The sequence below is a fragment of the Oncorhynchus clarkii genome, chromosome 4 (assembly GCF_045791955.1).
Source record: "Oncorhynchus clarkii lewisi isolate Uvic-CL-2024 chromosome 4, UVic_Ocla_1.0, whole genome shotgun sequence".
Lineage (NCBI taxonomy): Eukaryota > Metazoa > Chordata > Actinopteri > Salmoniformes > Salmonidae > Oncorhynchus > Oncorhynchus clarkii.
The window spans coordinates 69,187,764-69,215,100 of NC_092150.1; the positions used below are offsets into that span (position 1 = coordinate 69,187,764).

At 42.2% G+C, this 27,337-nt stretch overlaps 1 protein-coding gene across 9 annotated transcripts in view; it reads left to right on the plus strand.

Moving 5' to 3' along the window:
- Positions 1–27,337, plus strand: part of LOC139407184 (RAC-alpha serine/threonine-protein kinase) — a 54,258-nt gene that overhangs the window by 23,201 nt on the left and 3,720 nt on the right. For 5 of the 9 annotated variants that reach the window (XM_071150728.1, XM_071150729.1, XM_071150730.1 and 2 more), the window contains 9 exons: positions 4,734–4,914; positions 25,091–25,219; positions 25,434–25,545; positions 25,845–25,971; positions 26,097–26,228; positions 26,322–26,387; positions 26,499–26,567; positions 26,865–26,990; positions 27,112–27,240. In XM_071150728.1, coding sequence (XP_071006829.1) covers positions 4,869–4,914; positions 25,091–25,219; positions 25,434–25,545; positions 25,845–25,971; positions 26,097–26,228; positions 26,322–26,387; positions 26,499–26,567; positions 26,865–26,990; positions 27,112–27,240 — 936 coding nt within the window. In that variant the 5' untranslated portion in view covers positions 4,734–4,868. Of the gene's footprint in view, positions 1–4,733; positions 4,915–25,090; positions 25,220–25,430; positions 25,546–25,844; positions 25,972–26,096; positions 26,229–26,321; positions 26,388–26,498; positions 26,568–26,864; positions 26,991–27,111; positions 27,241–27,337 lie in introns of all 9 variants that reach the window. The other 4 variants (XM_071150723.1, XM_071150724.1, XM_071150725.1 and 1 more) reach the window with 1 other exon arrangement.

The following is a 27,337-nucleotide window of genomic DNA, read 5'->3' on the forward strand; positions in this document are numbered from 1 at the left end:
GATTGAGGGAGACAATGCCATCCTATCCGATATTCACTCTGCTTGCAGATGTAAGAGAAGAAATCCATACTGCCCTGCCCACTTCACGGTTGCTCCAAGCAGAGGAAACTGCAATTCTGAAATGCATCAAAAATCATGAAGACTTCTGCCTGAAGCCCATGCACCCCGCAGTGTACATGTTGGACCCCAAGTATGCTGGTAAAAGCATCCTGTCTGGTGCAGAGATCAACAATTCCTATGGTCTCATCACTACCGTGTCTCGCCACCTTGGCCTGGATGAGGGAAAGTTTCTTGGCAGTCTGGCGAAGTACACTTCCAAGCAAGGGCTTTGGGATGGAGATGCAATATGGCAGTCGTGCCAACATATCTCATCAGCCACCTGGTGGAAGTGACTTTGTGGATCTGAGGCTCTTTCCCCAGTTGCCTCATCCTCCAAATCCCACCAACATCAGCTGCCTCAGAGCGCAACTGGTCCTTGTTTGGGAACACACACCAAAGCATGCAACAGGCTGACCTACACATTTTTGGGTTTTTGAGCCTGAAAACAAGCCATCCTCAAGGTTGGAAAGTGATCGTGAAGATGAGTCCTAAGTCTGATGTTCAAGAGCTGGACATTGAGGTCCAGGGAGGAGACATGGAAGCCTGAGAGGCAGACAACCAAAGCTTTAGTCTTGAAACTATAGTTTTACAGATATATGTTGATGTTTTTGGGTGATGCGATGGATCATTGGACATTATTCAATATTCCCTTTTGTTGTTCAGTGAAATCATGTGATGAGTCAACTCTCTAAATTAAAGTTCTATTCGTAACTAAATTGTTTCATTTCTATTGGAAGGATTTAATAATTTGCAATTGTCTACTTATGATAAGGTGAAAGGTTTATGATTGTCTCCATATGCTATGGTAAATGTATCAATGCACAAAACATTACATTTAAATTGTATTAATATTAATTTGCATATATTTCTGTTAATTCCCATGGAAAGTTTCCACAACTGAATATTCCCCAAATTGTGCAACCCTACCTCGAGCACCTCAAATGAATCCAAGTATTCACTAACGCATACAACTTGGAGTAAAAAACAACAACCTCTTTACTTGGTTATTCAATCCTCAAAGAAATATTCTAAACTATATTAAAAAGAAATGGGAGGAGGAACTTGACATTGAAATAACTGATGAAACATGATAGAACATCTTAGAGACTCAACATAGCTCCACCAACTCCAGGTCATGGAGAGCATTCTGTTGGAAGAATGTTATTTCTTCATAACACCTAAACTGAACTCAAAACAGGCTGGCTCCCTACACCGTTGTTGGAGAGAATGTGGGCTATCAAGGGTGGATCACTCTCATATCTTTTGGTCCTGCTCTGCAATCAAAACTTACTAGGGAGAAATAAGATCGAACATTGGAAAAATAATGGGATTTGACAGAACAAACATGAATTTCTTTGTACTTGGGTGACATACCTGAACTTACGCAATGGAGAAAAGTACCTCTTGAAGGTTCTACTGGCAGCCAGTAAAAAGGCTTTCACTAGGAAATGGCTACACAAATGATGTGTGCTGTAACTGCCAGATCCTTTTTGTTCTTTTACTTGTACTTTCTCTGTTCCGCAATAAAAACAAACTTTTGTGTACACACACACACACACACACACACACACACACACACACACACACGCCTCTTCAAATTAGTGGATTTGGCTATTTCAGCCACAGTTTTGAGAAGGCCCTTTCCTGTTTCAGCATGACAATGCCCTTGTGCACAAAGCGAGGTCCATACAGAAATGCTTTGATGCGATTGGTGTGGAAGAACTTGACTGGCTTGCACAGAGCCTAGACCTCAAACCCATCGAACACCTTTGAGATGAATTGGAACGCCGACTGCGAGCCAGGCCTAATCGCCCAACATCAGTGCCCGACCTCACTAATTATCTTGTGGCTGAATGGACAAGTCCCCGCAGCAATGTTCCAACATCTAGTGGAAAGTATTCCCAGAAGAGTAGAGGCTGTTAAAGCAGGAAAGGGGGGGGACCAACTCCATATTAATGCCCATAATTTTGGAATGAGATTTTCAACTAGCAGGTGTCCACAAACTTATTGGTCATGTAGAGTATTTTGCATCCCTCGTTTACTCCATGTTTTCCATTTATTTTGGCAGTTACCTGTATCTGGCAGCTCGTTATTTACTCAAACAAATAATCTGGTGGGCTATGGTCGACAAAGGAGCATGCATGTTTAAAAATGTCCGGTCTTTGTGTTGGCCTTCTAAGCAGTTCACTGTTGGAACCTGTTCTTTTTACTCCAGGCGAAATTATGCTTGATAGGTAGATCAAAAAAATTAAGGTGCGAAGTAAAGACTGTTAGTAGCTGCTAGATGGAGTGTGCAATGTAGTGCAGTGGGGAGGGAACTTGGAAGTCATTGGATGACATCTCTGTCTCAGGAACCACATGTTATTTATTATCTGCAAAGATGTGCAGAAAATGTACATCTGGAATGTATTAGGGCTGGGAATTGCCAGAGACCTCACAATATGATATCACCATACTTAGGTGTCAATACGATAGGTATGGCATTTCTCATATTTTTGATGTTCCAAACATATTCCTCACCATGTGTCTGCTGCAGATGGATGAGAGAGCCATGAGTTTTTTTTTGTATTTTTTTTGTATCAGTCACGGAAATAAGTGCAGAAAACATTGTCTCCTTATTTAAAGATGTACTATGTATGAATCGCTCTGCCATTTCCAGGTTACTAAAATTCAACTAGTTTGATAGAACAAGCACGTATAGTGTAGAGAATCATTGTACCATCTAAACCACTGTAATATGTTTATTTTCAGCTGTTTGAAGCTGGTGTACAAAACAAAGTAAAAGACGCAAAACTTAAGCACGGGAAGCATGGAAATGGCACACACAGAACAGATCTACCTCTTAGACTTGCTTTCAATGATAATGACAGCTCTATAACTCACATTTCATTGTCAATTTGGTTGGTCGCACAAAGTTACACTACCGTTCAAAAGTTTGGGGTCACTTTGAAATTTTCCATGAAGACATGCATGAAATGAGTTGCAAAATTAATAGGAAATATAGTCGAGACATTGACAAGGTTATAAATAATAATTGTGTCCTTCAAACTTTGCTTTCGTCAAAGAATCCTCCATCTGCAGCCATTACAGCCTTGCAGATCTTTTGGCATTCTAGTTGTCAATTTGTTAAGAGATTTCACCCCATGCTTCTTGAAGCACCTCCCAAAAGTTATTGGCTTGATTGGCACTTCTTACGTACCATACAGTCAAGCTGCTCCCACAACAGCTCAATAGGGTTGAGAGCCGGTGACTGTGCTGGCCACTGCATTATAGGGGCGGCAGGGTAGCCTAGTGGTTAGAGCGTTGGACTAGTAACCGGAAGGTTGCAAGTTCAAACCCCCGAGCTGACAAGGTACAAATCTGTCGTTCTGCAGTTAACCCACTAGGCCGTCATTGAAAATAAGAATTTGTTCTTAACTGACTTGCCTGGTTAAATAAAGGTAAAAAAAAAATAAAAATAGACAGAATAACAGATGACTGACTACTTCTTCCCTAAATAGTTATTAAAGCTGTGCTTTGGGTCATTGTCCTGTTGTAGGAAGATATTGGCTCCAATTAAGCGCTGTCCACTAGGTATGGCGTTGCAAAATGGAGTGATAGCCTTCCTCCTTCAAGATCCCGTTTACCCTGTACAAATCTCCCAGTTTACCACCCCCAGACCATCACATTGCTTCCACCATGCTTCCACCATGGTGTCCTTGAATTTCCTTGATTTTTTTTCAAAAACTAGGTTTGAGTGACCAATATCAAATAATATTCCGATAGTCAAAATAATATCCCGATTTAATGTAACTGTATTGATACCCCCCATCACTAGAATGCACTTGGCATATGCTGTGCTAGACAGCACCTGCTGTCTGAAGACAAGAATGTGAATCAGAATGTGAACCCGCATTACCCTCTCTATAATGCAGATCTTCTGTCAGTGCATTCAATAAGCTCTTTTCATGCCTTTTCATTTCACCCCGCTAAACAGTGGTGCAATTTTATTTTAAGATCATTGGGTTGCAGTCCGGGGCAGGATTTCCAGAAACAAAGGCACAAATCGAGCCCCTCAATGCTTGCTAACGGATATTTTTACAATTATATGAAAACTTATTTTTTTTGCACTAATATGAATCATGGTATTGTGATCATAGTGTAGTTACAGTACAATAGTATAATTATTAGGCCTACCAAAATAAAGCTGAAATTTCACTCATACACCTGGGGCTATCAGGTTAACTACCTGACCTAACCTGGGAACCATCTTGATTATAATTCCATTACGTGATACATGTGGCATTGCACAAAATATATATCCAGGGGATGATAATGAAGCAATATTTCCAGTGTTGAGATATATGGAGGGATAAGTGGGGTTAGCCATAACAAAGTAGAATGATTTGACAGCTGCTAAAGGATCTGCATAGTTCTATGTCCCTGTGTTTTCAGTTACAGTAAGGGTCTTGTACTAACAAGACGTACGGCTGTTTTTGCGCAATAAGCACTGATTGCCATGCCTTGTTTCTTTGTCTCTAAATGTTGCTCTCACTCTACCTTAATATTTGCAGCACTTAAGAATGTGTAATTTGCTGGATTTGAACTAGGATGCATTTCTTCCTTGTCCGTCTGTCTTTTAACCTCCCCAATAGGTAAACAGTGCTGGCTGAAACCTTCCCCAGCACTAGACCGCTCCTGATTTGAGTGAAGGGGACGAGAGTGACGCCTCCTTCTGTGGGACCACCTCAGCGGACAGAACCCCTCCCCCCATTTTTCCACGGGCCACCATGGGTGAAGTAGTCATTGTGAAGGAGGGATGGCTTCACAAACGAGGTAATACCTACACCCTCGATCTCCACCACCCTCTTACCTATAAGGCTTTGGAAATCACCCACAATCTAACATATATGTTGCCTCTGTCCTGCTATGAAATAAGTGTAGATTTTGTTGCTTTTTCTGGTTATGTTTGCATGCTTTTCAATTAGCCAACCTGTTGTCTCTTGAGATAAAAGGGCATATAAAGTCGTCCCTGCGTCACACGTTTCTGAGATTGCTTCCTGTTTCAGCTCCATTCATCGATAACCAGGTCTACAATGCAAGTGATGCAATGTTTGTCTATAAGAATGTTTATGGCCCCTATGAATGTTTATGGTCCATAAAAATGTGGTTCCTGACACCTAAGGCCTGTGAATACATCCTCATAACAAACCTGTTAGTGTACACACTAGTAGAGGTTATATCAGGGCATTTGTAAAAGCTGATGAGAAATGTTTTATGTGTAAAACATTTGCCAATTCTTGGGGGGAGGCACATCCATTTAACTTTAAAGCTGTGTTTTTCAACCTTTATCTTGTTTTGGATTAGTCTTTGTGCAGATTGAACTCTGGGTCTGCTGTGACCCAGGCCATTCCATGTGCATATTTTCCGGTCCCGTCTGGAATTGGTGTGTGTTCCACTCGCACCTGCTTCACCTTTGACCCTTTCCGTGTTCTATAAACAAAGAAATAGACACCCCCCCCCCCCCCCACTCTATTAACTAACTGTTGCCAGCATACGCTAGGGCTGGGCGATAGGGCCAAAATATTATCACGGTATTTAAAAGAAATTGGTTGGTTGCAATTATTATTATTTTTTTTTAATAATAGTTGTACATTTTTGCTTTGAGTAGTAAATGATCCCAGGGTGGCAACACATCCATTCTCAGTGATTTTAGTAAGTCTTTCTCCATTCTGATTGTTTTATACTGTTCAATTCAACTTCAAACAAGACACATTTCAGCACTTCCTGCACTCAATTGCGGTGGTGGAAAGAGTACCCAACTGTCATACTTGAATAAAAGTTAAGATACGTTAATTGAAAATTACTCAAGCAAAAGTTAGTAACCCAGTAAAATACTACTTGAGTAGAAGTATTTGGTTTTAAATATACTTAAGTATCAAAAGTAAATGTAATTGATAAAATGTACTTAAGTATCAAAGGTAGAAGTAATTTCAAATTCTGGCCATCTGTAAAATGTATTTACAGATGGCCAGGGGCACACTCCAACAATTTACAAACAAAGCATTTGTGTTTAGTGAGTCCTCCAGATCAGAGGCAGTAGATGACCAGGGATGTTCTTTTGTGTGAATTGGATCATTTTCCTGTCCTGTTAAGCATTCAAAATGTAACTAGTACATTTGGGTGTCAGGGAAAATGCATGGAGTAAAAAGTATAGTATTTTCTTTAGGAAAGTAATGAAGTAAAAGTAATTCAAATTAAAGTACAGATACCCCCCAAAAAAAAATGTACGTAGTACTTCAAAGTATTTTTACTTAAGTACTTTACACCACTGCTCAATTGAGAATTTCCATACTGCCGCGTAGGGCTGCATGATATGGACAAATCATCTAGGACTTATTTTTAACCAAATGTTGCAATTGCGATTTGACTTGCTAATTAGAGCAAAACTGTTGGAATCATGAAAATAGAATGACTAGTCTAATTCTATAGTTAGAATGTAATAGTGGGTACATTGAATACAGTGTTTGAGATGACAATGAATTAAAATGCCAGGGAGGAGTTATTGTGACAGGGTAGGAACTAAAGTGTTTCCTAGGGGACCCTATAAGCTTTGGTTGGCTACATTGCATGTTTTCTCTTAGCTACTTCATGTATCTAACATATTCTTGCTTTGCATATTCCTCTTTGATTTAGAAGATACTGTTGCACAAACAACAAGCTGATTTTAGGTCTACGCCATCACTGGTATTATCAGGCTGTATTAGCTAGCTGTGTTTGCTCTAACTCAGTACATTTATTATCTAGCTAGCTATTAGCATCTCACAAGATTTAGGGCAACTTGCTAAGAAAGGTCATACTAGCTGTTTGCTGACGTAAGAAACATGAACTAATAATGTCATTTGTAGAACGCTAGTGGATTTATATTAAGACGCAAAGTGAAAACGGCATCGTTGTCATCAACATTGTTGCATGTTCTGCATTGACCATGCAGACTGAATGCAAGTGTCTCGTGGTGAAGGAACGTCAAATGCACTCCTTGAGTGACAAGGGGCGTGGCTAGGTCTGTGTGGCACGGAGATGACTCAAGTAGCTAAGTAAACTATAAAAATTGACATTTACATATGGCGTATCACATTCAACAAACCAAACATTCAAATACCGGTATAGAAGGTAAAGTAAAAACCCAAACCAGTCCCTGCATCAATACCGGTATATCATAACATATGGTGTACGCCGTTAAGCCTCAACATAGCTTTAGCCACAGGGACGACCAGATTGCAACAATGAAAAACGTTTCGGTTTTCACACATGAAATCTTCTATGATAGCCTATACTGGATATAATATATTTTACGGACTCTCCAATATGGTATTTTCTAGCAAATGGTGTTATTGGGTTGTGTACAACACCCAACTCAACCAGAGGCCAACTTTCTGGAAAAGCCAGGCGGCGCAATGGAGCAGGGATTAGGGTGTGGCTGAGGATGGCAGCAGCAAGACTCCTACTACACAAACTGTGGAAGCTGGACCGTCGGAGTTTGCAAGGCCATTGGGTTTTTACTGGAGAGTCCTACCCCCTCCCTCCCTCCCTCCAGCCTTGGCCAGTCAGACAGTCGGACAGTGTAGCGCCGTGGCTAGGAGTTTGGGGGTCATCCCAGTTCAGCTATGCAGACAGACCCCACCCAGAATGGCTCTGGGCCCTGATCAAAAGGAAGGCAGCCAGCGCTGGATTTGCGCCGCTTAATGTGGCGGGGAGCCTGTTTTGTCCACAAGGGATTTGGAGATGTTTTCTCTCTTTATGTGACCATGGTGACATCACCCACAGGAAACTATGAAGGCTGCAGAGTGGTTCTGTCAGGCATTTTCTGCTCAGGGTGTATTTTGCCCACCTGTCACTCAAACATCCTACAACAAATTTAGTTTAGAAGCGTTTCCCCTAGGATTTTTTTCAACAGTGGTGGCAAAGGAAGCGTAGGGGGAGGGATAGTGGGTGTGTCCAATAGCATGGCCTCCAACTGAAAGTTTAGTGGCCCTCTTGGCCGCAGAGACTAAATGTAGCTGTTTTAAAGCGAATGACTTGCAACTCTACTAGGCCTGACCCATTTTAGCCGATTTGGTGAATTGTTTGGTCGATAGGCTATTGGTCGATCAAGATTTCTTTAGTCGAGCAGTAGCAATAAAAATAATAATCATGGTGTACAAGACACCTGTCTGAGTGTACTGATTAGAGGTCGACCGATTTAATCGGAATGGCCGATTTTAATTAGGGACGATTTCAAGTTTTCATAACAATCGGAAATCGGTATCTATGAGCGCCGATTTAAAAAATTTTTAAAAAAATCATTTTTTAATACCTTTATTTAACTAGGCAAGTCAGTTAAGAACACATTCATATTTTCAATGACGGCCTAGGAACGGTGGGTTAACTGCCTCGATCAAGGGCAGAACGACAGATTTTCACTTTGTCAGCTCGGGTGATCCAATCTTGCAACCTTACAGTTAACTAGTCCAACGCAATAATGACCTGCCTCTCTCTCGTTGCACTCCACAAGGAGACTGACTGCCTGTTACGCGAATGCAGTAAGCCAAGGTAAGTTGCTAGCTAGCATTAAACTTATCTTATAAAAAAACAATCATAATCACTAGTTAACTACACATGGTTGATGATATTACTAGATATTATCTAGCGTGTCCTGCGTTGCATATAATCTGACTGAGCGGTTGTAGGCAGAAGCAGGCGTGTAAACATTCATTCAAACAACACTTTCGTGCGTTTTGCCAGCAGCTCTTCGTTGTGCGTCAAGCATTGCGCTGTTTATGATTTCAAGCCTATCAACATTATTTAAACCAAATTGAACATGTTTCATTATTTACTTGAGGCTAAATTGATTTTATTGATGTATTATATTAAGTTAAAATAAGTGCCCATTCAGTATTGTTGTAATTGTCATTATTACAAATAAGTTTAAAAAAATAAAAATCGGACGGTATCGGTATTCTGCTTTTTTGGTCCTCCAATAATCTGTATCAGCGTTGAAAAATCATAATCGATCGACCTCTAGTACTGATCCATCGGGATGGCACAGTCCATCAGACATTTGCTATTTAAATTGTATGTGGTTATATTATGTAAGAACAATGTTGCATCACAAATAAAAATATATATTTTGCTTCCCCCTACCCTAGTGAAGTTAAGGTCACAGTTATGATAACTTAGGACACTGAAGAGGTCTTTCTACTGACTCTGAAAAACACCAAAAAGATGCCCAGGGTCCCTGCTCATCTGCGAAAACATGCCTTAGGCATGCTGCAAGAAGGCATGACGACTGCAGATGTGGCCAGGGAAATAAATTGCAATGTCCGTACTGTGAGACGCCTAAGAGCTACAGGGTGACAGGACGGACAGCTGACTGTCCTCGCAGTGGCAGACCACGTGTAACAACACCTGCACAGGATCTGAACATCACACCTGCGGGACAGGTACAGGATGGCAATAAAACTGCTCGAATGCACAATCTCTCCCTCCAGTGCTCAGACTGTCCACGAGAGGCTGGACTGAGGGCTTGTAGGCCTGTTGTAATACAGGTCCTCACCAGACATCACCGCAACAACGTCACCTATGGGCACAAACCCACCGTAGCTGGACCAGACAGGACTGGCAAAATGTGCTCTTCACTGACTAGTCACGGTTTTGTCTCACCGGTGGGTGATGGTCTGATTCGTGTTAATCGTCGAAGGAATGAGCGGGATCGATTTGAAGGTGGAGGGTCCGTCATGGTCTGGGGCAGTGTCACAGCACCATTGGACTGAGTTTGTTATAATTGCCTGCAATCTCAACGCTGTGTGTTACAGGGAAGACATCCTCATGTGGTACCCTTCCTGCAGGCTCATTCTGACATGACCCTCCAGCATGACAATGCCACCAGCCATACGGCTAATTCTGTGTGTGATTTCCTGCAAGACAGCAATGTCAGTGTTCTACCGTGGCCAGCGAAGAGTCCGGATCTCAATCCCATTGAGCACGTCTGGGACCTGTTGGATCGGAGGTTGAGAGCTAGGGCCATTCCCCCCAGAAATGTCCGGGAACTTGCAGGTGCCTTGCTGGAAGAGTGGGGTAACATCTCACAGCAAGAACTGGCAAATCTGGTGCAGTCCATGAGGAGGAGATGCACTGCAGTACTTAATGCAGCTGGTGGCCAAATACTGTTTCTTTTGATTTTGACCCCCCCCCCCCCCCCCCCCCCCCCCCCCCCCCGCCCTACCTTTGTTCAGGGACACATTATTAAATTTTTGTTATTCACATGTCTGTGGAACTTGTTCAGTTTGTCTGTTAAATTTTATGTTCATGTTCATACAAAAAATGTACACGTTAAGTTTGCTGAAAATAAACGCAGTTGACAGTGAGAGGACGTTTCTTTTGTTGCTGAGTTTAGTTGATTTGATTAAAACACATAGGATGTGTCTATATTGAGAAAAGTGACCAATCGATTGGTCGAAAGAAAAGACTATTCGAGAGAAAAAAAAATTGTTGTAGGGCACAGCCTTAATTCTACACATTTTGGCATGAGGTGGAGAGAAAGTTGTACAGTTTTAAAGCTATACTGTACAAAAATAGAAACTCAACAAGATTTTATTTAGTTACAGTTCATAAAACGTATGTGCGCACTTTTTTTTCTCAAAATAATGCCATGGAATTCTAAGCAAAACTTGTCTGTTAAAATAAACTAGTGTAGCCCACAGTCATATGGCATAGCCATATCCGGGCCTAACATATGGACCACTCAAAGTATGCTATTCTGTTCTTTTGAAATAGACTACATTTTCTTCATATCATGTTTGTTTAGACCTGTCTAAATTAAATAATGGATTTATTGTGATGGGTTAGGCTATATTACATGGATTTATTAGACTTTTTTTTAAATGTAGGTATTCCAAAGGTCTGCATCATTGGCTTGTAGGCTATGTGTGGAAGCCAGGAGATGCTAATTAACTGTCGATTTACTGTGAGATCAGCAGTTATTTTCTTGACAATCACCGGCTGACAATTTCATGACCGCCACAGCCCTAGGCGTGAATCAGAAAACCAATCAGTATCTGCTGTGGCCACCATTTGTCCCATGCAGCATAACACCTCCATCGCATAGAGCTAATCAGGCTGTTGATTATGGAATGTTGTCCCACTCCTCTTCAATGGCTGTGCAAAGTTGCTAGATATTAACGGGAACTGGAACATGCTGTCGTGCATGCCGGTCCCAAGCATCCCAAACATGCTCAATGGGTGACATGTCTGAGTACACAGGCCATGGAAGAACTGGTACATTTTCAGCTTCCAGGAATTGTGTACAGATCCTTGTGACATGGGGCTATGCATTATCATGCTGAAACATGAGGTGGATGAATGGCACAACAATGGGCCTCAGGAACTTGTCACTGTATATGTCTGCATTCAAATTGTCATTGATAAAATGCAATTGTGTTTGTTGTCTGTAGCTTATGCCTGCCCATACCATAACCCCACCGCCACCATGGGGCACTGTTCACAACGTTGACATCAGCAAACTGCTCGCCCACACGGTGCCATACACGTTTTCAGCGGTTGCGAGGCTGGTTGGACGTACTGCTGAATTCTCTAAAATGGCGGTTTATGGTAGAGAAATTAACATTAAATTATCTGGCAACAGATATGGTGGACATACCTGCAGTCAGCATGCCAATTGCACTCTCCCTGAACTTGAGGCATCTGTGGCATTGTGTTGTGACAAAACGGTACATTTTATAGTGCTCTTTTGTTGTCCCCAGCACAAGCTGCACCTTTGTAATGATCATGTTTAATCAGCTTTTTGATGTGCCACACCTGTCAGGTGGCTGGATTATCCTGGAAAAGTAGAAATGTTCAAAAACAGGAATGTAAAAAAAATTATAATAATAATTGTGCAACAAATGAGAGATTAGCTTTGCATATTGGGATATTTTATTTCATCTCCTGAAACATGGGACTAACACCTTATATTTTTGCTAAGTGTAGTTTCCTGCAATTCTACATATTTTGCCATGGCTTATGCAGTGTTCTTATGTGACTCAAACAGTGACTCAAACATTATAGCAAAATCAATGGGGGGCCCATGAAATGTTGAATTTTATTCTGGCTACTTTTTTACATTTTGGTTAGTTCTCAAAGATGATCTTATAATTGGATAGCTACATTATCTTTTCTATATACTTTATCTGGTTTTAGTCGTTTTCAGTTTACACTGAATCTTTTCCCATCTCTTGAATATATATTAATTATACAGTACCAGTCAAACGTTTGGACACCTACTCATTCCAGGGTTTTTCTTTATTTGTACTATTTTCTACATTGTACAATAGTGAAGAAATCACAACTATGAAATAACACATGGAATCATGTAGTAACACTTGGCATTCTCTCAACCAGCTTCATGAGTTAGTCACCTGGAATGCATTTCAATTAACAGGTGTGCCTTAAGTGAATTTGTGGGATTTCTTTCCTTCTTGTATTTGAACCAATCAGTTGTGTGGTGACATGGTAGGGTTGGAATACAGACTACTATCACTATTTGGTAAAAGACCAAGTCCATATTATTGCAAGAACGGCTCAAATAAGCAAAGAGAAACATTACTTTAAGACATGAAGGTCGGTAAATCCGGAACATTTCAACAACTTTGACAGTTTCTTCAAGTGCAGTTGAAAACCATCAAGCACTATGATGTAACCGGCTCTCATGAAGACCGCTACAGGAAAGGAAGACCCAGAGGTACCTCTAATGAACTTATCCTCTGCAGTAGTTAACTGCAGCTCAAATAAATACTTCCGAGTTCAAGTTAGATACATCAACTGTTTAGAGGAGACTGCATGAATCAGGCTTCCATGGTAGAATTGCTGCAAAGAAACCACTACTAAAGGACACCAATAAGAAGACCTGTTTGGGCCAAGAAACGCAAGCAATTGACATTAGACCGGTGGAAATCTGTCCTTTTGGTCTGTGTCCAAATTTGAGATTTTTGGTTCCAACCACCGTGTCTTTGAGACTCAGAGTAGGTGAACGGACCTCCGCATCTGTGATGGTGTCGGGGGTGCTTTGCTGGTGACGCTGTCTGATTTTATTTAGAATTCAGGGCACACTTAACCAGCATGGTTACCACATCATTCTGCAGTGATACACCATCACATCTGGTTTGGGCTTAGTCCCACTAATTTGTTTTTCAACAGTACCTCCAGGCTGTGTAAGGGCTATTTGACAGGGAAGGATAGTGATTGAGTGCTGCATAAGATAACCTGGCTTCCACAATCCCCTGACCTCAACCCAATTGAGATGGTTTGGGATGAGTTGGACCACGGAGTGAAGAAAAAGCAGCCAACAAGACCTCAGCATATGTGGGAACTCCTTCGACTGTTGGAAAAACATTCCAGGTGAAGCTGGTTGAGAGAACGGCAAGAGTGCAAAGCTGTCAAGGCAAATATTTTGATTTTACCCTTTGGTTACTACATGTGTTATTTCATAGTTTGTCTTTACTATCATACAATGTAGAAAATAGTAAAAATAAAGAAAAACCCTTGAATGAGTAGCTGTGTCCAAACTTTTGACTCTTACTGGATAATTTTTGGGGGACTGGTGCCCACGTCTTAGCAGCGGCAGCCTGGCGCTGCAAAATCAATATAGGGGAAACACTGAGGGTTATGCTCGTTAAAGCACTGAATGGCAGCCACCTAATTTAAACAGGCCAAGCATACCAGTCATGTCTCATCTGTATGGTTGACAACATGCTGAGCTGATTTGTATGTGCTGAAAATGAGGTGTATACATTTTGCCTGAATGACACGATTTTATGTCAAGTATCTTGGGTCCATTAAATAGGGCTGTATTTTAGTGTGAGGCGATTTAAGTACACAAGATTTACTGGATGGTATTCAAAGGTGTTCTCTTATGGGATTGGTTCCATCACAGCAGACAGTGTGGACTTTCCCACTATTCCAGGGATAATCAAAGCCACGGATGGCTGCTTGGATGACCTCCCTGTGATTCTTTTCACGTTGAAACACGGCAGGGGCCTGAGCCAAGGAGTTAGTCACCCACTGGAAAAGCCTACTCTGAGGGAAAAACATCTGGATTCCCTGGAACGCATCCACCCTTCCCTTTTAGCCAATCTCTCAACATGGCTAGGAGTCCTCCGATTCCAATCAAATGAGTCATACAAGATGAAGGAGAAACAAGATGGTTTGGATGTGACTCAAATCACCACTGGAAAGACATTCTTATATCCCAGCTTCAGCCTAAATTCTGTTTTAGTATCCTGGCAGCTGGTTTGTCCCTGACATGGGACTAACCTCACGGCTAGTCGAAGTAGCCACACCCATGTTGCAGGCAGCAGACCACACCCTTTAGCCTGCAGCTGTGTGGCTTGCGATGGTGTGCCACTCTTGCCTGATCAAAGCATTCCATTTGTGAATGTTGCAGAGATGGATACACCAGGATCTGTCTGTAGAGATTGGCAGTTAGTTGGGGGAGGGTGGCCATGGTTGTCAGCCAGGCCATCCAGTACCTTCCTTACCAAAAACCTCAGACCCAGTGTGGTTGAACACACTGTGGAGTGAGTTGAGGAATCTTGAGGAGTGGTTGTAAGGCTGAGACATACTTGTGGTGTTGGCTCCTCTCAACACTTACATGTGGATGAGAAATGTGTGCTGAGTTAGTGCTGTACGTGTACATTTGATTACTGTGCCACCTTGTGTTAACAAGGCCTAGCATAAGGCTCATAGATGCTTGCAAATGGGACCACTGACCAGAAGACTACTGGACCACTGTTGCCTGTGCTTGTGTTTGAATGGAAAAGGCCAGAGACAGCTGACATCTGACTGCTGTTTTGACCCACTTGTCTTAGTCTAGACAGGAAGTGTGCGGGTCTACTCACAAGCAATTTTCATGCAATACTATTTTCAGAGTGATATTAACAATGTGTAAGCACACTATGCATACATAGATGATTGATTGCTTTGCCAATAAAGACACTTGTTTAATTTGCTGCTTTTGTAGCTATCTACATGCATACAACGCTGTAGTTTACACGTGTTCGACTCCTCTTTTAGAAGAGACTACCTAAGACAACCAGATGGGCGGGAGGAGGAAGTGGATTCTTATTATAAGCCACACACAGTTCCTTTTGAAACCACATCCTCCTCCTAACCCAGGCTGCAATGGCATCTCTTATCTGCCCTGTCACTGTACCACTGGGCTTAGCCACTGGCTTCCTGCCTGCTTGGGTAGCTAGCTATAAATGATTTATTCATTATTAGTTTTAACCTTGATTGTTTACTGGGTCTCTCTCCTTTAACCTCGAATGCATTGATCTGCCACTAGGGTGGAGGCAGATTTATGTAGTGTTGCAAAGGTAGAGTATATTACTGCTAACTGTAATTTTTATCACGACATTTAGTGGCCTTTTGGGTACTTCAGATAATCACATGTCTATATCTGGCCCTCTGTGGCCTTATCACATGTAAAATAAATATATCAAATTATCAAATAAGATTTTAAAAATAGAATGACAAAGCTGTAAAACATTATCCTAAATATAAACCATCAACTTAGTGAATAGCATTGCTGTTTAATATGAGGGTTTCACTTGGTTTTAAAAAAAATGTCATTGTAAATGCTTTGGTGCCAAACTGGTGGCAGTTGTGGAAAAAGTAAATGGTTGGAAGAGTTAATTGAAAATAATGCTATTGTTGATTCGATGCTTTTTACATTTTCTCCTGAATCATCATATGTAAACAAATGAATACATGTTTATAAAGGTTCAAATATAAATGACCAGTTAATTACCGAAAGTTCTGGTAATTTTGGTAAATTACCTGAAGTTTAGGCCTAGGTGTTTGTGAGTCTAGACTGGAACCATACAACAATTAATATATAGAGATGGATTGTCTTTATAGACAGGTTGGTTGTTATTAAGCAAATAAAATGACACGTGCGCAAATGTAGCAAAACAGACTGGGATGGCTTGAATTGTTGACAACGTGTAAACTATATTTCGTCGACAATGTTTATTGAAAACATTACATTTGCACAATGTCTCTCATATCCATCGCTACAGTTGTTGGTTAGCTAGCGAATTTTAGCCATATTATCATCGATATGACATCAGTCAAAAAGATACGAGCTGAAATAAGCCACCTACTATTCCCCACATGGCAGCAGCATGTTATTGTTGCTAGATGTTCAGAAACACAACACACGGACTTCTGGCCCCAGTGATGCCAATTTAGCGATTTTGTTGCTAGATTTGGCAACTTTTCAGACTACCTTGGCAACTTTTTGAACTTTTAGCAACTTTTGAAAAGTGACTCATGCTAACATGCACGCATTTTCCCTTTTAAATGACAAACTTTTTTCTGTCAGTCACAACAGGTGCCTGGCTGCAAAAATGCATTATGAGTGAAGTCAGCAGCAGGAGCTCAGCTCGTGCACAGGCAGCAGCAGGCTAGCAGCAATTCCAGCAAATTGCAAATCATTGTTGGCTGACTGCAGGAGCAGTAGCACGGGTTCGACGAGCCAAACCCAATGAATATAGTTGGTAACGAATGTTTGACCTTGAACAGAACTTACAACATCAATCAACAAGTTTCAATCAAAATTGTACAGCCAGAAGTACAGAAAAGAGTGGGAGTCTGTACCTGAACAAAAGTCAAATCATATTTTTGCAGAGATGTCATTGCGTAAAAACGTAAACTGTGCCATCAACGTCATTTAGCAACTTTTCGCAACAAATCAACCTGCCTCTAGCAACTTAGCCTGAAAATTAGTTGTCAACACTGTCTGCCCCATAGAAGCGTGGGCATCAGATTCGTGATATTGTCAGCTAACCACTCTATAAGGCAACAGCATGTTAATTAGCTCACTCTTTGCCCTAGGAGCATCATGTGCACATGCAGCTGTGTGAAACCATCCATGTCCATTCCACACGCATAATTTTATAAAATTAAATTGGCTCGTGTACAGTATATTCGTTTAGTATTTTATCACACGCGTACCGCATAAAGAGCCTTTTAGAGTGGAAACTGTCAGACAACGCGAGAGTTTCTGCTACAGCATCTCAAGTAGCAAATGCATAGGCAACAGAAGGCAGGCTTCATCAGCGCGAGGCAGTATTGCATTTTAAAAACATGCTTAAAGTTTTACTACAAATGAGGCATGTCTTACCTTGTTTCAAAGTAGCCTAGCCAAAATCAGACCGTATCCGTAGAGGCAAATATTTTCTATAAACTGTATTTCATTGTCCAGTAGCACAATCTTAGTCATATTAGCCACCCATGCGAGTTGTAGCATATTAGATCTCCCTCATTTTCGATATTCAAGTATTTCACATTAAACTGTTAGCATGTGCGGGGAGCTTTAGAGGACTGTGTTTTACTACTAATTGCATTATGCTGCGAACACCGACAGCGTCGTTGTATTTTGGTACACCAGAATTCCAGTAATTTCAAATGAAACACTGCGTTTGCGTTGCAGAGGCAGTTGCAGTGCGTTCGGTTTGGTGCATACTTTGGATTTCTCGAATGTATGCGTCAAACTGTATGTGTAGATTGCTTGACAGAAATTGTTGTAGAAAGTGAATGTTGAACTTTTGTTGCATACATATTCCGATTATGATGTGTACTATTTTGCGCAAAATGCTGTCGGTGTGTTCGAAGCGTTATGGAACGAACATGCATGCGTAGCCTACTGACTTGTGCGCATTGCTGCTCTTATGTAAATACATAATAGTTTGTCAGCATTTTAAGCAACAGTTTCTGATCTGTTGCATCACTCATCCCCCTCACAACTGTCTGTGTTTGGAATAGGTTATTTCTTTCTCGACAAGCTGACCAGTAGAATAGATAGTTAGTGATTTTGCTGTTCGTTGGTTGTTTTGTTTGCTGAGGAAAAGTACATGTAGACAGTAATTCTAACGTCCTTCAAAGTGCGCATCGTTGCATCCTGGATTTGCATGTTCTGTTAATATGAATTACCATGATCTAAATGTGACTTCTTAAATTCTTAGCACCGTGGGTGGACACTCCAATCAGGTTATGCCCCCAATGCATATGGGTCCAGTACATTTTAAATGCTGCTGGTCAAATGTCCGGCACCACATTTCACTAGCTGGGAGACTGACGCAAACACTCTGCTGCTTTATTCTAGTGGCCTTTTGGGGTACTTCAGATTATCATAAATGTATGTAGTTATCTCTGGCCCTCTGTGTGGCCTTATCTAACCGTGATCTTAGACCCTTATAGTGCCATCTGTGCAAAGCATATTTCTGAGATATTGAGCATCAACATTTTCACATCTCAGAACTATATTATTTTTTCATAACCCATTAAGGTCCACCTTTTTTAAAGGTACCTAAAGTGCAGAGTATCAAAATCCTCACTGTCGCTCCCTTTTTTTAAATGTTTTCTTTTTTCTTTTTTTCACTGGTGCAATCAGAGAACCTTATACCTCTGAAATGTCAATCTGGGTTCAGCCTTAATGTTCTCTGACACTTCTGAATTAGACATGTTCTGTTTTTAAGAAGACTAGGTTATTTGAATACATACATAAATTATAGAATAACTCTTAACAAGACAGTCAGAACACATCAAATACATTAGGAAATGTATTATGATAATCATTACCGAACAATTATTTTCTGACTTAATTTTATTTTTTGCTTGCATGCCATTATTGCTGGCAAGACTAGTCTAGACCATACTTGGAGAGAGATGGCAAAGATATGCTGATTGGTCCATCTGTATTTGTTCAGGCTTGTGATTGGATTACAGATAAACCCATTTGAACTTGGCACTAAAAGGTTCTAACTTTCCAGTACATTTTTTTTCACAAATTTACTTTTCAAATAAACTAAGTTCACAGACATGAAGAACCATCTAAAGATCAGTTATGTGACTAACTCATTTTTTACAATGTTCAGTACCTTAGTACAAAGGTCTCAACATGTAAAATATATATTAAATAATCAAATAAGATGACATCTGTAAAACATAATCCTAAATATAAACCAACTCAGTGAATCCCATTCAAATAAAATGTTATTTGTTGCATGCTTAGTCTCCACCTGTTCACAAACAGTGAAATGCTTACGTGTCCTTTTCCAACTATGCAGAGTTAAAGATAGAAAAGGGGGCCATACTCATCACCCTCTGTAGCACCTTGCGGTGAATAACAATAAGTAAAAATATAACATTATTATATACCAGTACCAGTACCGAGTCGATGTGCAGGGGTACAAGTTCATTTGAGGTAGTAGCTATGTACATTTGGTAGGGGGTAACGTGACTAGGCAACAGGGTAGATAAGACCGTAGCAGCAGCGTGCGTGTGTGCGTGTGTGTGTGTGTTAGGGTGTCAGTATAAGTCTGTGTGCACATTCTCAGTGCAAAAGTTTGTTTAAAAAAAGGTCAATGCATGTAGTTTGGTTAGCCATTTTGATTTGCTAATTAGCAGCCTTGTTTATCAGTCTTAGCTTGGGGGTAGAAGCTGTTCAAGGTCCTGTTGGTTCCAGACTTGGTGCACTAGTACCGCTTGCCGTGCGGTAGCAGAGCAAACGGACTGTGGCTGGCGTCTGACCATTTTTTGGGGCCTTCCTCTGAAACCACCACGTACGTGCATACTGATGCCTTACACACACTCAAACTCCCCACATACGCTGCTGCTACTGTCTTATCTAACCTGTTTTCTAGTCACTTACCTACAGTAGACCTCCCGAGTGGCACAGTGGTCTAAGGCACTGCATCGCAGTTGCATCGCAGAGATCCTGGTTCGAGTCCAGGCCTTGACGCAGTCGGCCGCGACCGGGAGACCCATGGGGCGGCGCACAATTGGCCTAGCGTTGTCCGGGTTAGTGGGGGGTTTGGCCGGCAGGGATGTCCTTGTTTCATCGCGCTCTAGCGACTCCTGTGGCGGTCCAGGCGCATGCACGTTGACATGGTCGCCAAGTGTACGGTGTTTCCTCTGACACATTGGTGTGGCTAGCTTCCGGGTTAAGTGGCCGTTGTCAAGAAGCAGTGCGGCTTGGTTGGGTTGTGTTCCGGAGGATTCATGGCTCTCGACATTCGCCTCTCCCGAGTCCGTATGGGAGTTGCAGCGATGGGACAAGACTAACTACCAATTGGATACCACGAAATTGGGTGGGGAAAAAGGGGTAGTAAAAGTTAAAAAAATGCATACAGTGCATTCGGAAAGTACTCAGACCCCTTTTTCAATATTTTGTTACAGCCTTAACCGGAAAATTGATTTAAATTATTTCCCCCCCACATCAATCTACACAGAATACCCCATGATTACAAAGCAAAAACAGATTTGTAGGAATTTTTGCAAATGTATTAGAAAATAAAAAGTATTCAGACCCTTAGTACTTTGTTGAAGCACGTTTGGCTACGATTACAGCCTGGTCTTCTTGGATATGACGCTACAAACTTGGCACACCTGTATTTGGGGAGTTTCTCACATTCTCTGCAGATCCTCTCAAGCTCTGTCAGGTTAGATGGGGAGTGTCGCTGCACAGCTATTTTCAGGTCTTTCCAGAAATGCTTGGTAAGGTTCAAGTCCAGGCTCTGGCTGGGCCACGCAAGGATATTGAGACTTGTCCCTAAGCCACTCCTGCCTTGTCTTGGCTGTGTGCATAGAATTGTTGTCCTGTTGGAAGGTGAACCTTCACCCCAGTCTGAGGTCCTGAGCGTTCTGGAGCAGGTTTTCATCAAGGATCTCGCTCTACTTTGCTCCGTTCAGCTTTCCCTCGATCCTGACTAGTCTCCCAGTCCCTGCTGCTGAAAAACATGATGTTGCTACCACCATGCTTCACTGTAGGGATGATTCCACGTTTCTTCCAGACATGACGCTTGGCATTCAGGCCAAAGAGTTCAACCTTGGTTTCATCTGACCAGAAAATCTTGTTTCTCATGGTCAGTCCTTTTAGGTGCCTTTTTGGCAAACTCCAAGCGGGCTGTCATGTACCTTTTGCTGAGGAGTGGCTTCCGTCTGGCCGCTACCATAAAGGCCTGATTGGCGGAGTGCTGCAGAGATGGTTGTCCTTCTGGAAGGTTCTCCCATCTCCACAGAAGAACTCTGGAGCTCTGTCTGAGTGAACCATCTGGGTTCTTGTTCACCTCCCTGACCAAGGCCCTAATCCCCCGATTGCTCTGTTTGTCCCGGGCGGCCAGTTCTAGGAAGAGTCTCTTGGGGGGAGGTGGTTCCAAACTTCTTCCATTTAAGAATGATGGATGCCGCTGTGTTCTTGGACCTTCATTGCTGCAGATATTTTCTTTGTACCCTTCCCCAAATTCGACCTCATGGCTTGGTTTTTGACATAAATTTTTATTGGTCACATATACATGATTAGCAGACGTTAATGCGAGTGTAGTGAAATGCTTGTGCTTCTAGTTCCGACCGTGCAGTAATATCTAACAGGTAATCTAACAATTTCACAACAACTACCTTATACACAGAAGTGTAAAGGAATGAATATGTACATATAAATCTATGGATGAGCGATGGCCGAACGGCATAGGCACGATGCAGTAGGTAGTATAGAGTACATTATACATATGAGATGAGTAATGTAGGGTATCGTGGCATTGTTTAAAGTGACAAGTGATACTTTTATTACATCCAATTTTTTATTATTAGTGGGTAGATATTTGAGTCAGTATGTTGGCAGAAGCCACTCAATGTTAGTGATGGCTGTTTAACAGTCTGATGTCCTTGAGATAGAAGCTGTTTTTAATCTCTCGGTCCCAGCTTTGATGCACCTGTACTGACCTCGCCTTCTGGATGATAGCGGGGTGAACAGGCAGTGGCTCGGGTGGTTGTTGTTGATCTTTTTGGCTTCCTGTGACATCGGGTGGTGTAGGTGTCCTGGAGGGCAGGTAGTTTGCCCCCGGTGATGTGTTGTGCAGACCTCACTACCCTCTGGACAGCCCTACAGTTGCGGTTGAAGAGGCGCTGTTGCGCCTTCTTCACCATGATGTCTGTGTGGCTGGACCAATTCAGTTTGTCCATGATGTGTACGCCTAGGAACTTTAACCTCCCTCCTTCTCCACTACTGTCCCATCAATGTGGATAGAGGGGTGCTCCCTCTGCTGTTTCCTGAAGTCCACAATCATCTCCTTTGTTTTGTTGACGTTGAGTGTGAGGTTATTTTCCTGACACCACACTCCTAGGGCCCTCACCTCCTCCCTGTAGGCTGTCTCGTCGTTGTTGGTAATCAAGCCTACCACTGTAGTGTTGTCTGCAAACTTGATGATTGAGTTGGAGGTGTGCATGGCCATGCAGTCATGGGTGAACAGGGAGTACAGGAGAGGGCTGAGAACACATCCTTGTGAGGCCCCAGTGTTGAGGATCAGCGGGGTGGAGATGTTTCCTACCCTCACCACCTGGGGCAGCCCGTCGGAAAGTCCAGGACCCAGTTGCACAGGGTTGGGTCGAGACCCAGGGTCTCGAGCTTAATGACGAGTTTGGAGGGTACTATGGTGTTAAATGCTGAGCTGTAATTGATGAACAGCATTCTTACATAGGTATTCCTCTTGTCCAGATGGGTTAGGGAAGTGTGTAGTTTGATTGCGTCGCCTGTGGATCTATTGGGGCGGTAAGCAAATTGGAGTGGGTCTAGGATGTAAGGTAGGGTGGAAGTGATACGATCCGTGACTAGTCTCTCAAAGCACTTCTAGATGACTGAAGTGAGTGCTACGGGGCGATAGTCGTTTAGCTCAGTTACCTTAGCTTTCTTGTGAACAGGAACAATGGTGGCCATCTTGAAGCATGTGGGAACAGCAGACTAGGATAGGGATTGATTGAATACGTCCGTAAACACACCAGCCAGCTGGTCTGCGCATGCTCTGAGGACGCGGCTAGGGATGCCGTCTGGGCCTGCAGCCTTGCGAGGGTTAACACGTTTAAATGTTTTACACACGTTGGCTACGGTGAAGGAGAGCCTGCAAGTTTTGGTAGCGGGCTGTGGCACTGTAATGTCCTCAAAGAGGGCGTTTAGTTTGTCTGGGAGCAAGACATCAGTGTCTGCGACGGGGCTGGTTTTATTTTTGTAGTCCGTGATTGTCTGTAGACCCTGCCACATACGTCTCATGTTTGAGCCGTTGAATTGCGACTCCACTTTGTCTCTATACTGACGCTTAGCTTGTTTGATTGCCTTGTGGAGGGAATAGCTACACTGTATTCGGTCATGTTTCAGGTCGCCTTGCTATGATTAAAAGCAGTGGCTCGCACTTTCAGTTTTGCATGAATGCTGCCATCAATCCACTGTTTCTGGTTGGGGAAGGTCCCACAGTACTTTCAACTGTGGGACTTTATATAGATAGGTGTGTGCCTTTCCAAGTCATGTCCCATCAATTGAATGTACCACAGGTGGACGGACTCAAGTTGTAGAAAGTAACATCTCAAGGATGATCAATGCAAACGGGATGCACCTGAGCTCAATTTAGTCACATAGCAAAGGGTCTGAATACTAAAGGTATTTCTGTTTTTATATTTTATCAACATTCTAAAGACCTGTTCACTTTGTCATTATGGGGTATTGTGTGTAGATTAAGTAAGGAAAAACATTTATTTAATAAATTCTAGATTGGCTATAATGTAACAATGTGGAAAGTTTAAGGTCTAAATACTTTCCGAAATCATTGTATATTTATAAAGCTACCTCATTTACCTCACATTGCTGCACATCGATTTGGGTACAAATACTCCCTGTATATAGCCTGTATATAGCCATGCTATTTTTCTCATTAGTTATACCTCGTTATTTTTATTTTTTTCACTGTTGGAAAAGGACCCGTAAGTAAGCTTTTCACTGTTAGTCTGTAGCCTGTTGTTTATGAAGCATGTGACAAATGTGTGTGTGTGTGTGTGTGTGTGTGTGTGTGTGTGTGTGTGTGTGTGTGTGTGTGTGTGTGTGTGTGTGTGTGTGTGGATTTCTGCATGAAATAGCCTTTTTTTTCACACTTAATTTACTTTAAATGTTATTTCACAAATGTTGAAAAAAGTAAATTTGAAAGTAATGCCATTGTTGATTTAGATGCTTTTTTCAATTAGGCTTTTCTCTTGAAACCTATGGACAATATTGACAAGGAGATATAAAAAAAAATAATTCTATATACGACTACAATTAGAAAGAAAAAAAGTTTAAATTACCAAGTTGCCATAAATTACTGCAAGTTTAACCCTAGGCCTATGTGTTTGCAAAGATATGGGTTTCAGATGAGTGTCATTGGTAAATGAGTCTGGACAGGCACCATGCAACAACACTTAATAGGTATGGATTGTCTTTTATAAGGTAACAGTTTGTTCCTTAGGTCACTTTGCCCTAGGAGCATCACACACTCATCTGCTTTAGTCTCTAGGCATGAAGTGTGCGTGTGAAATGAAACTGTTTTTCGAAGATTCCAATCATCTTATCGCCCTTATTGAGCATTAACAGATGAGTCAGCAGCAGCAGCACTGACACTACACTTGATTAGGGTGTCGTTTTTCTCTAAATGTGCTGTTAGTGTGTCACTTCCTGTTTTCTAGAATATGGTTGTTGATTACCAGAAGTACCCGTAGTCGCGGTTATAAAAATAAATGAAAAACATATCGGAGACCCTGTTTACTAGCTGCCTGTCTTAAAGGTACAGTACAGGAAGGCAGTACAACAGATACACGCAGTGCAAAGAGGAGATACAAAAAATAGAAATGGCCTTTGAGGGGAAGTTCTGTTTTCGTCGAAACCACCAGGACAAATGCCTCAGAAGTTTGCGGTCAACCAAACTCGGTCTTTCTCTCTCACACTTGTCCAACATGCTATCATTACTAGCTCCCCCTAGGGTTAGCGATAGCTCAGTGCTCTTATGGCTCTTCAGGCTGGGTTAGGATTTCACTGACAGGTTGAGTAGTCTCCTTTCTGATGTAATACATGCAATTGGCTGAAGGATATCTGTTAAATGGTTCTCTCGCTTCCTCTCAGGAGAGTACATAAAGACCTGGAGGCCCAGGTATTTCTTGCTGAAGAGAGACGGTACGTTCATCGGGTACAAGGAGCGACCGCAAGACGTCGACCAACTGGAGACGCCACTCAATAACTTCTCAGTAGCACGTAAGGCAACCCACTGACACTCTCCCCCCCCTAATCACAATATTTAACACACAAATTGAGCAGTACATCTCCACTCAGGTCCTGAAGTACCTCAGAGGTTGCACATTTTTGTTCTTGTTCTGCACTACATTCTATGCATCCCTGATGGTTCACCACATGACATATCTCGCTCTCGTTCCCGCTCTCTCCCTCTGTTTTTCCTTATGACCAGCAGAATGTCAGCTGATGAAGACTGAGCGACCCAAGCCCAACACATTCATCATCCGCTGCCTACAGTGGACCACTGTCATAGAACGCACCTTCCATGTGGAGAGCCCAGAGGATAGGTAGGTTACACACAGTCTTGTACAGCTAACCTTGTGGGGGGGACACAATTCAGTCCTATAAATCCTATTTTCCCCAAACCTAACCTGTACTCTTACCCTAGCTCCTAACCTTAAAACTAACACTAATTCTAACCTTAACCCTAATCCCCCTAGAAATAAAATTTGACCTTATGGGGACTAACAATGTCCCCAGTTGCTCAAATTGTTGTTTACTATTCTTGTGGGGACTTCTGGTCCCCACAAAAATAAACATGTCACACACACGTAGTCATCCTACCTCTGGTTCCCTCCGTCCTCAGGGAGCAGTGGACAAAGGCCATCCAGGAGGTGGCTGATGGGCTGCAGAAACAGGAGGAGGAGAGGATGGACTCCTCACCAGACCCCATGGACATGGAGATGTACCTCACCAAGCCCAAACTCAAAGTGGTGCGTACACCTAACCCTCTGTTCTCAGCATTTGTGTTGTTGTAAGGCAAATACCAGTGGCAGGGTTTTTGATATGGTAAAATACAGTTTCTCCAACTCTTTGTTTTTAACACTTTGTCTCCTAGACTATGCACGACTTTGAATACCTCAAACTCTTGGGAAAAGGCACTTTTGGGAAGGTTATCCTGGTGAAGGAAAAAGCAACCGGAAAATACTACGCTATGAAAATCCTCAAGAAAGAAGTGATTGTGGCAAAAGTGAGTAGACGAGTGTGTGTGTGCGTGCGCCTAGTCTGTGTATACTGGTATTTCCTTTTCTTGGATCAAGCTCATCTCCTTAGTCTTCTCTAGGATGAAGTAGCACACACTCTCACTGAAAACAGAGTACTGCAGAACTCCAAACACCCCTTCTTAACGGTGAGAGACCATTCCATTGGTGTGCAACAGAAACTGTGTTCCCTCTGTTTACTGTTATACTAATATAAATCGGTAACCTAATTGTGCTCTTCCTTCATCCGCTCCATAAAGGGTCTGAAGTACTCCTTCCAGACGCACGACCGCTTGTGTTTCGTCATGGAGTACGCCAATGGAGGAGAGGTGAGTACTTTGTTACATTTTACCTGATGTAAAGGCCTTATCGGTGAGGTGAAATACTCAGAATATTGTAGATGGACTGTAATGAATAGAGTGGACGTGATTCCTTGTCTTTTTAAAAAATTGTACCTTTATTTAACTAGGCAAGTCAGTTAAGAACAAATTCTTATTTTCAATGACGATCTTACATGGTAGACGATCATATGATGGTGAACTTAATACCGGTAAGGTTGGGGGAAATGGTTCGTATTTATGTGACTGTAAATTGGATTGCCACAATAACCATCTCTTTCAACCCAGCTGTTCTTCCACCTATCACGAGACCGTGTGTTCTCTGAGGAGAGGGCCCGGTTCTACGGAGCGGAGATCGTGTCGGCGCTGGACTACCTCCACTTGGAGAAGAACGTGGTTTACAGGGACCTGAAGGTGACTTAGGGAGTCGTGAAAACATTTCGCAATGGAAAATACAAATGTTTTTTTATTGAACAAGTTCAAGAAGGAACCTCCCTGTTCTCGAACTCACCTTATGAAACCCTCTCTACTGTAGCTGGAAAACCTGATGCTGGACAAAGACGGCCACATAAAGATCACAGACTTTGGCCTGTGTAAGGAGGGCATCAAGGACGGGGCCACCATGAAGACCTTCTGTGGGACACCAGAGTATCTGGCCCCTGAGGTAAACACCTACCCATCAACCCTTTCCTTCAACTGATCGAAAACTATCAGTGAATCAGGACCACTACCATAGACATAGGTATGAGTTTAGAAAGCCC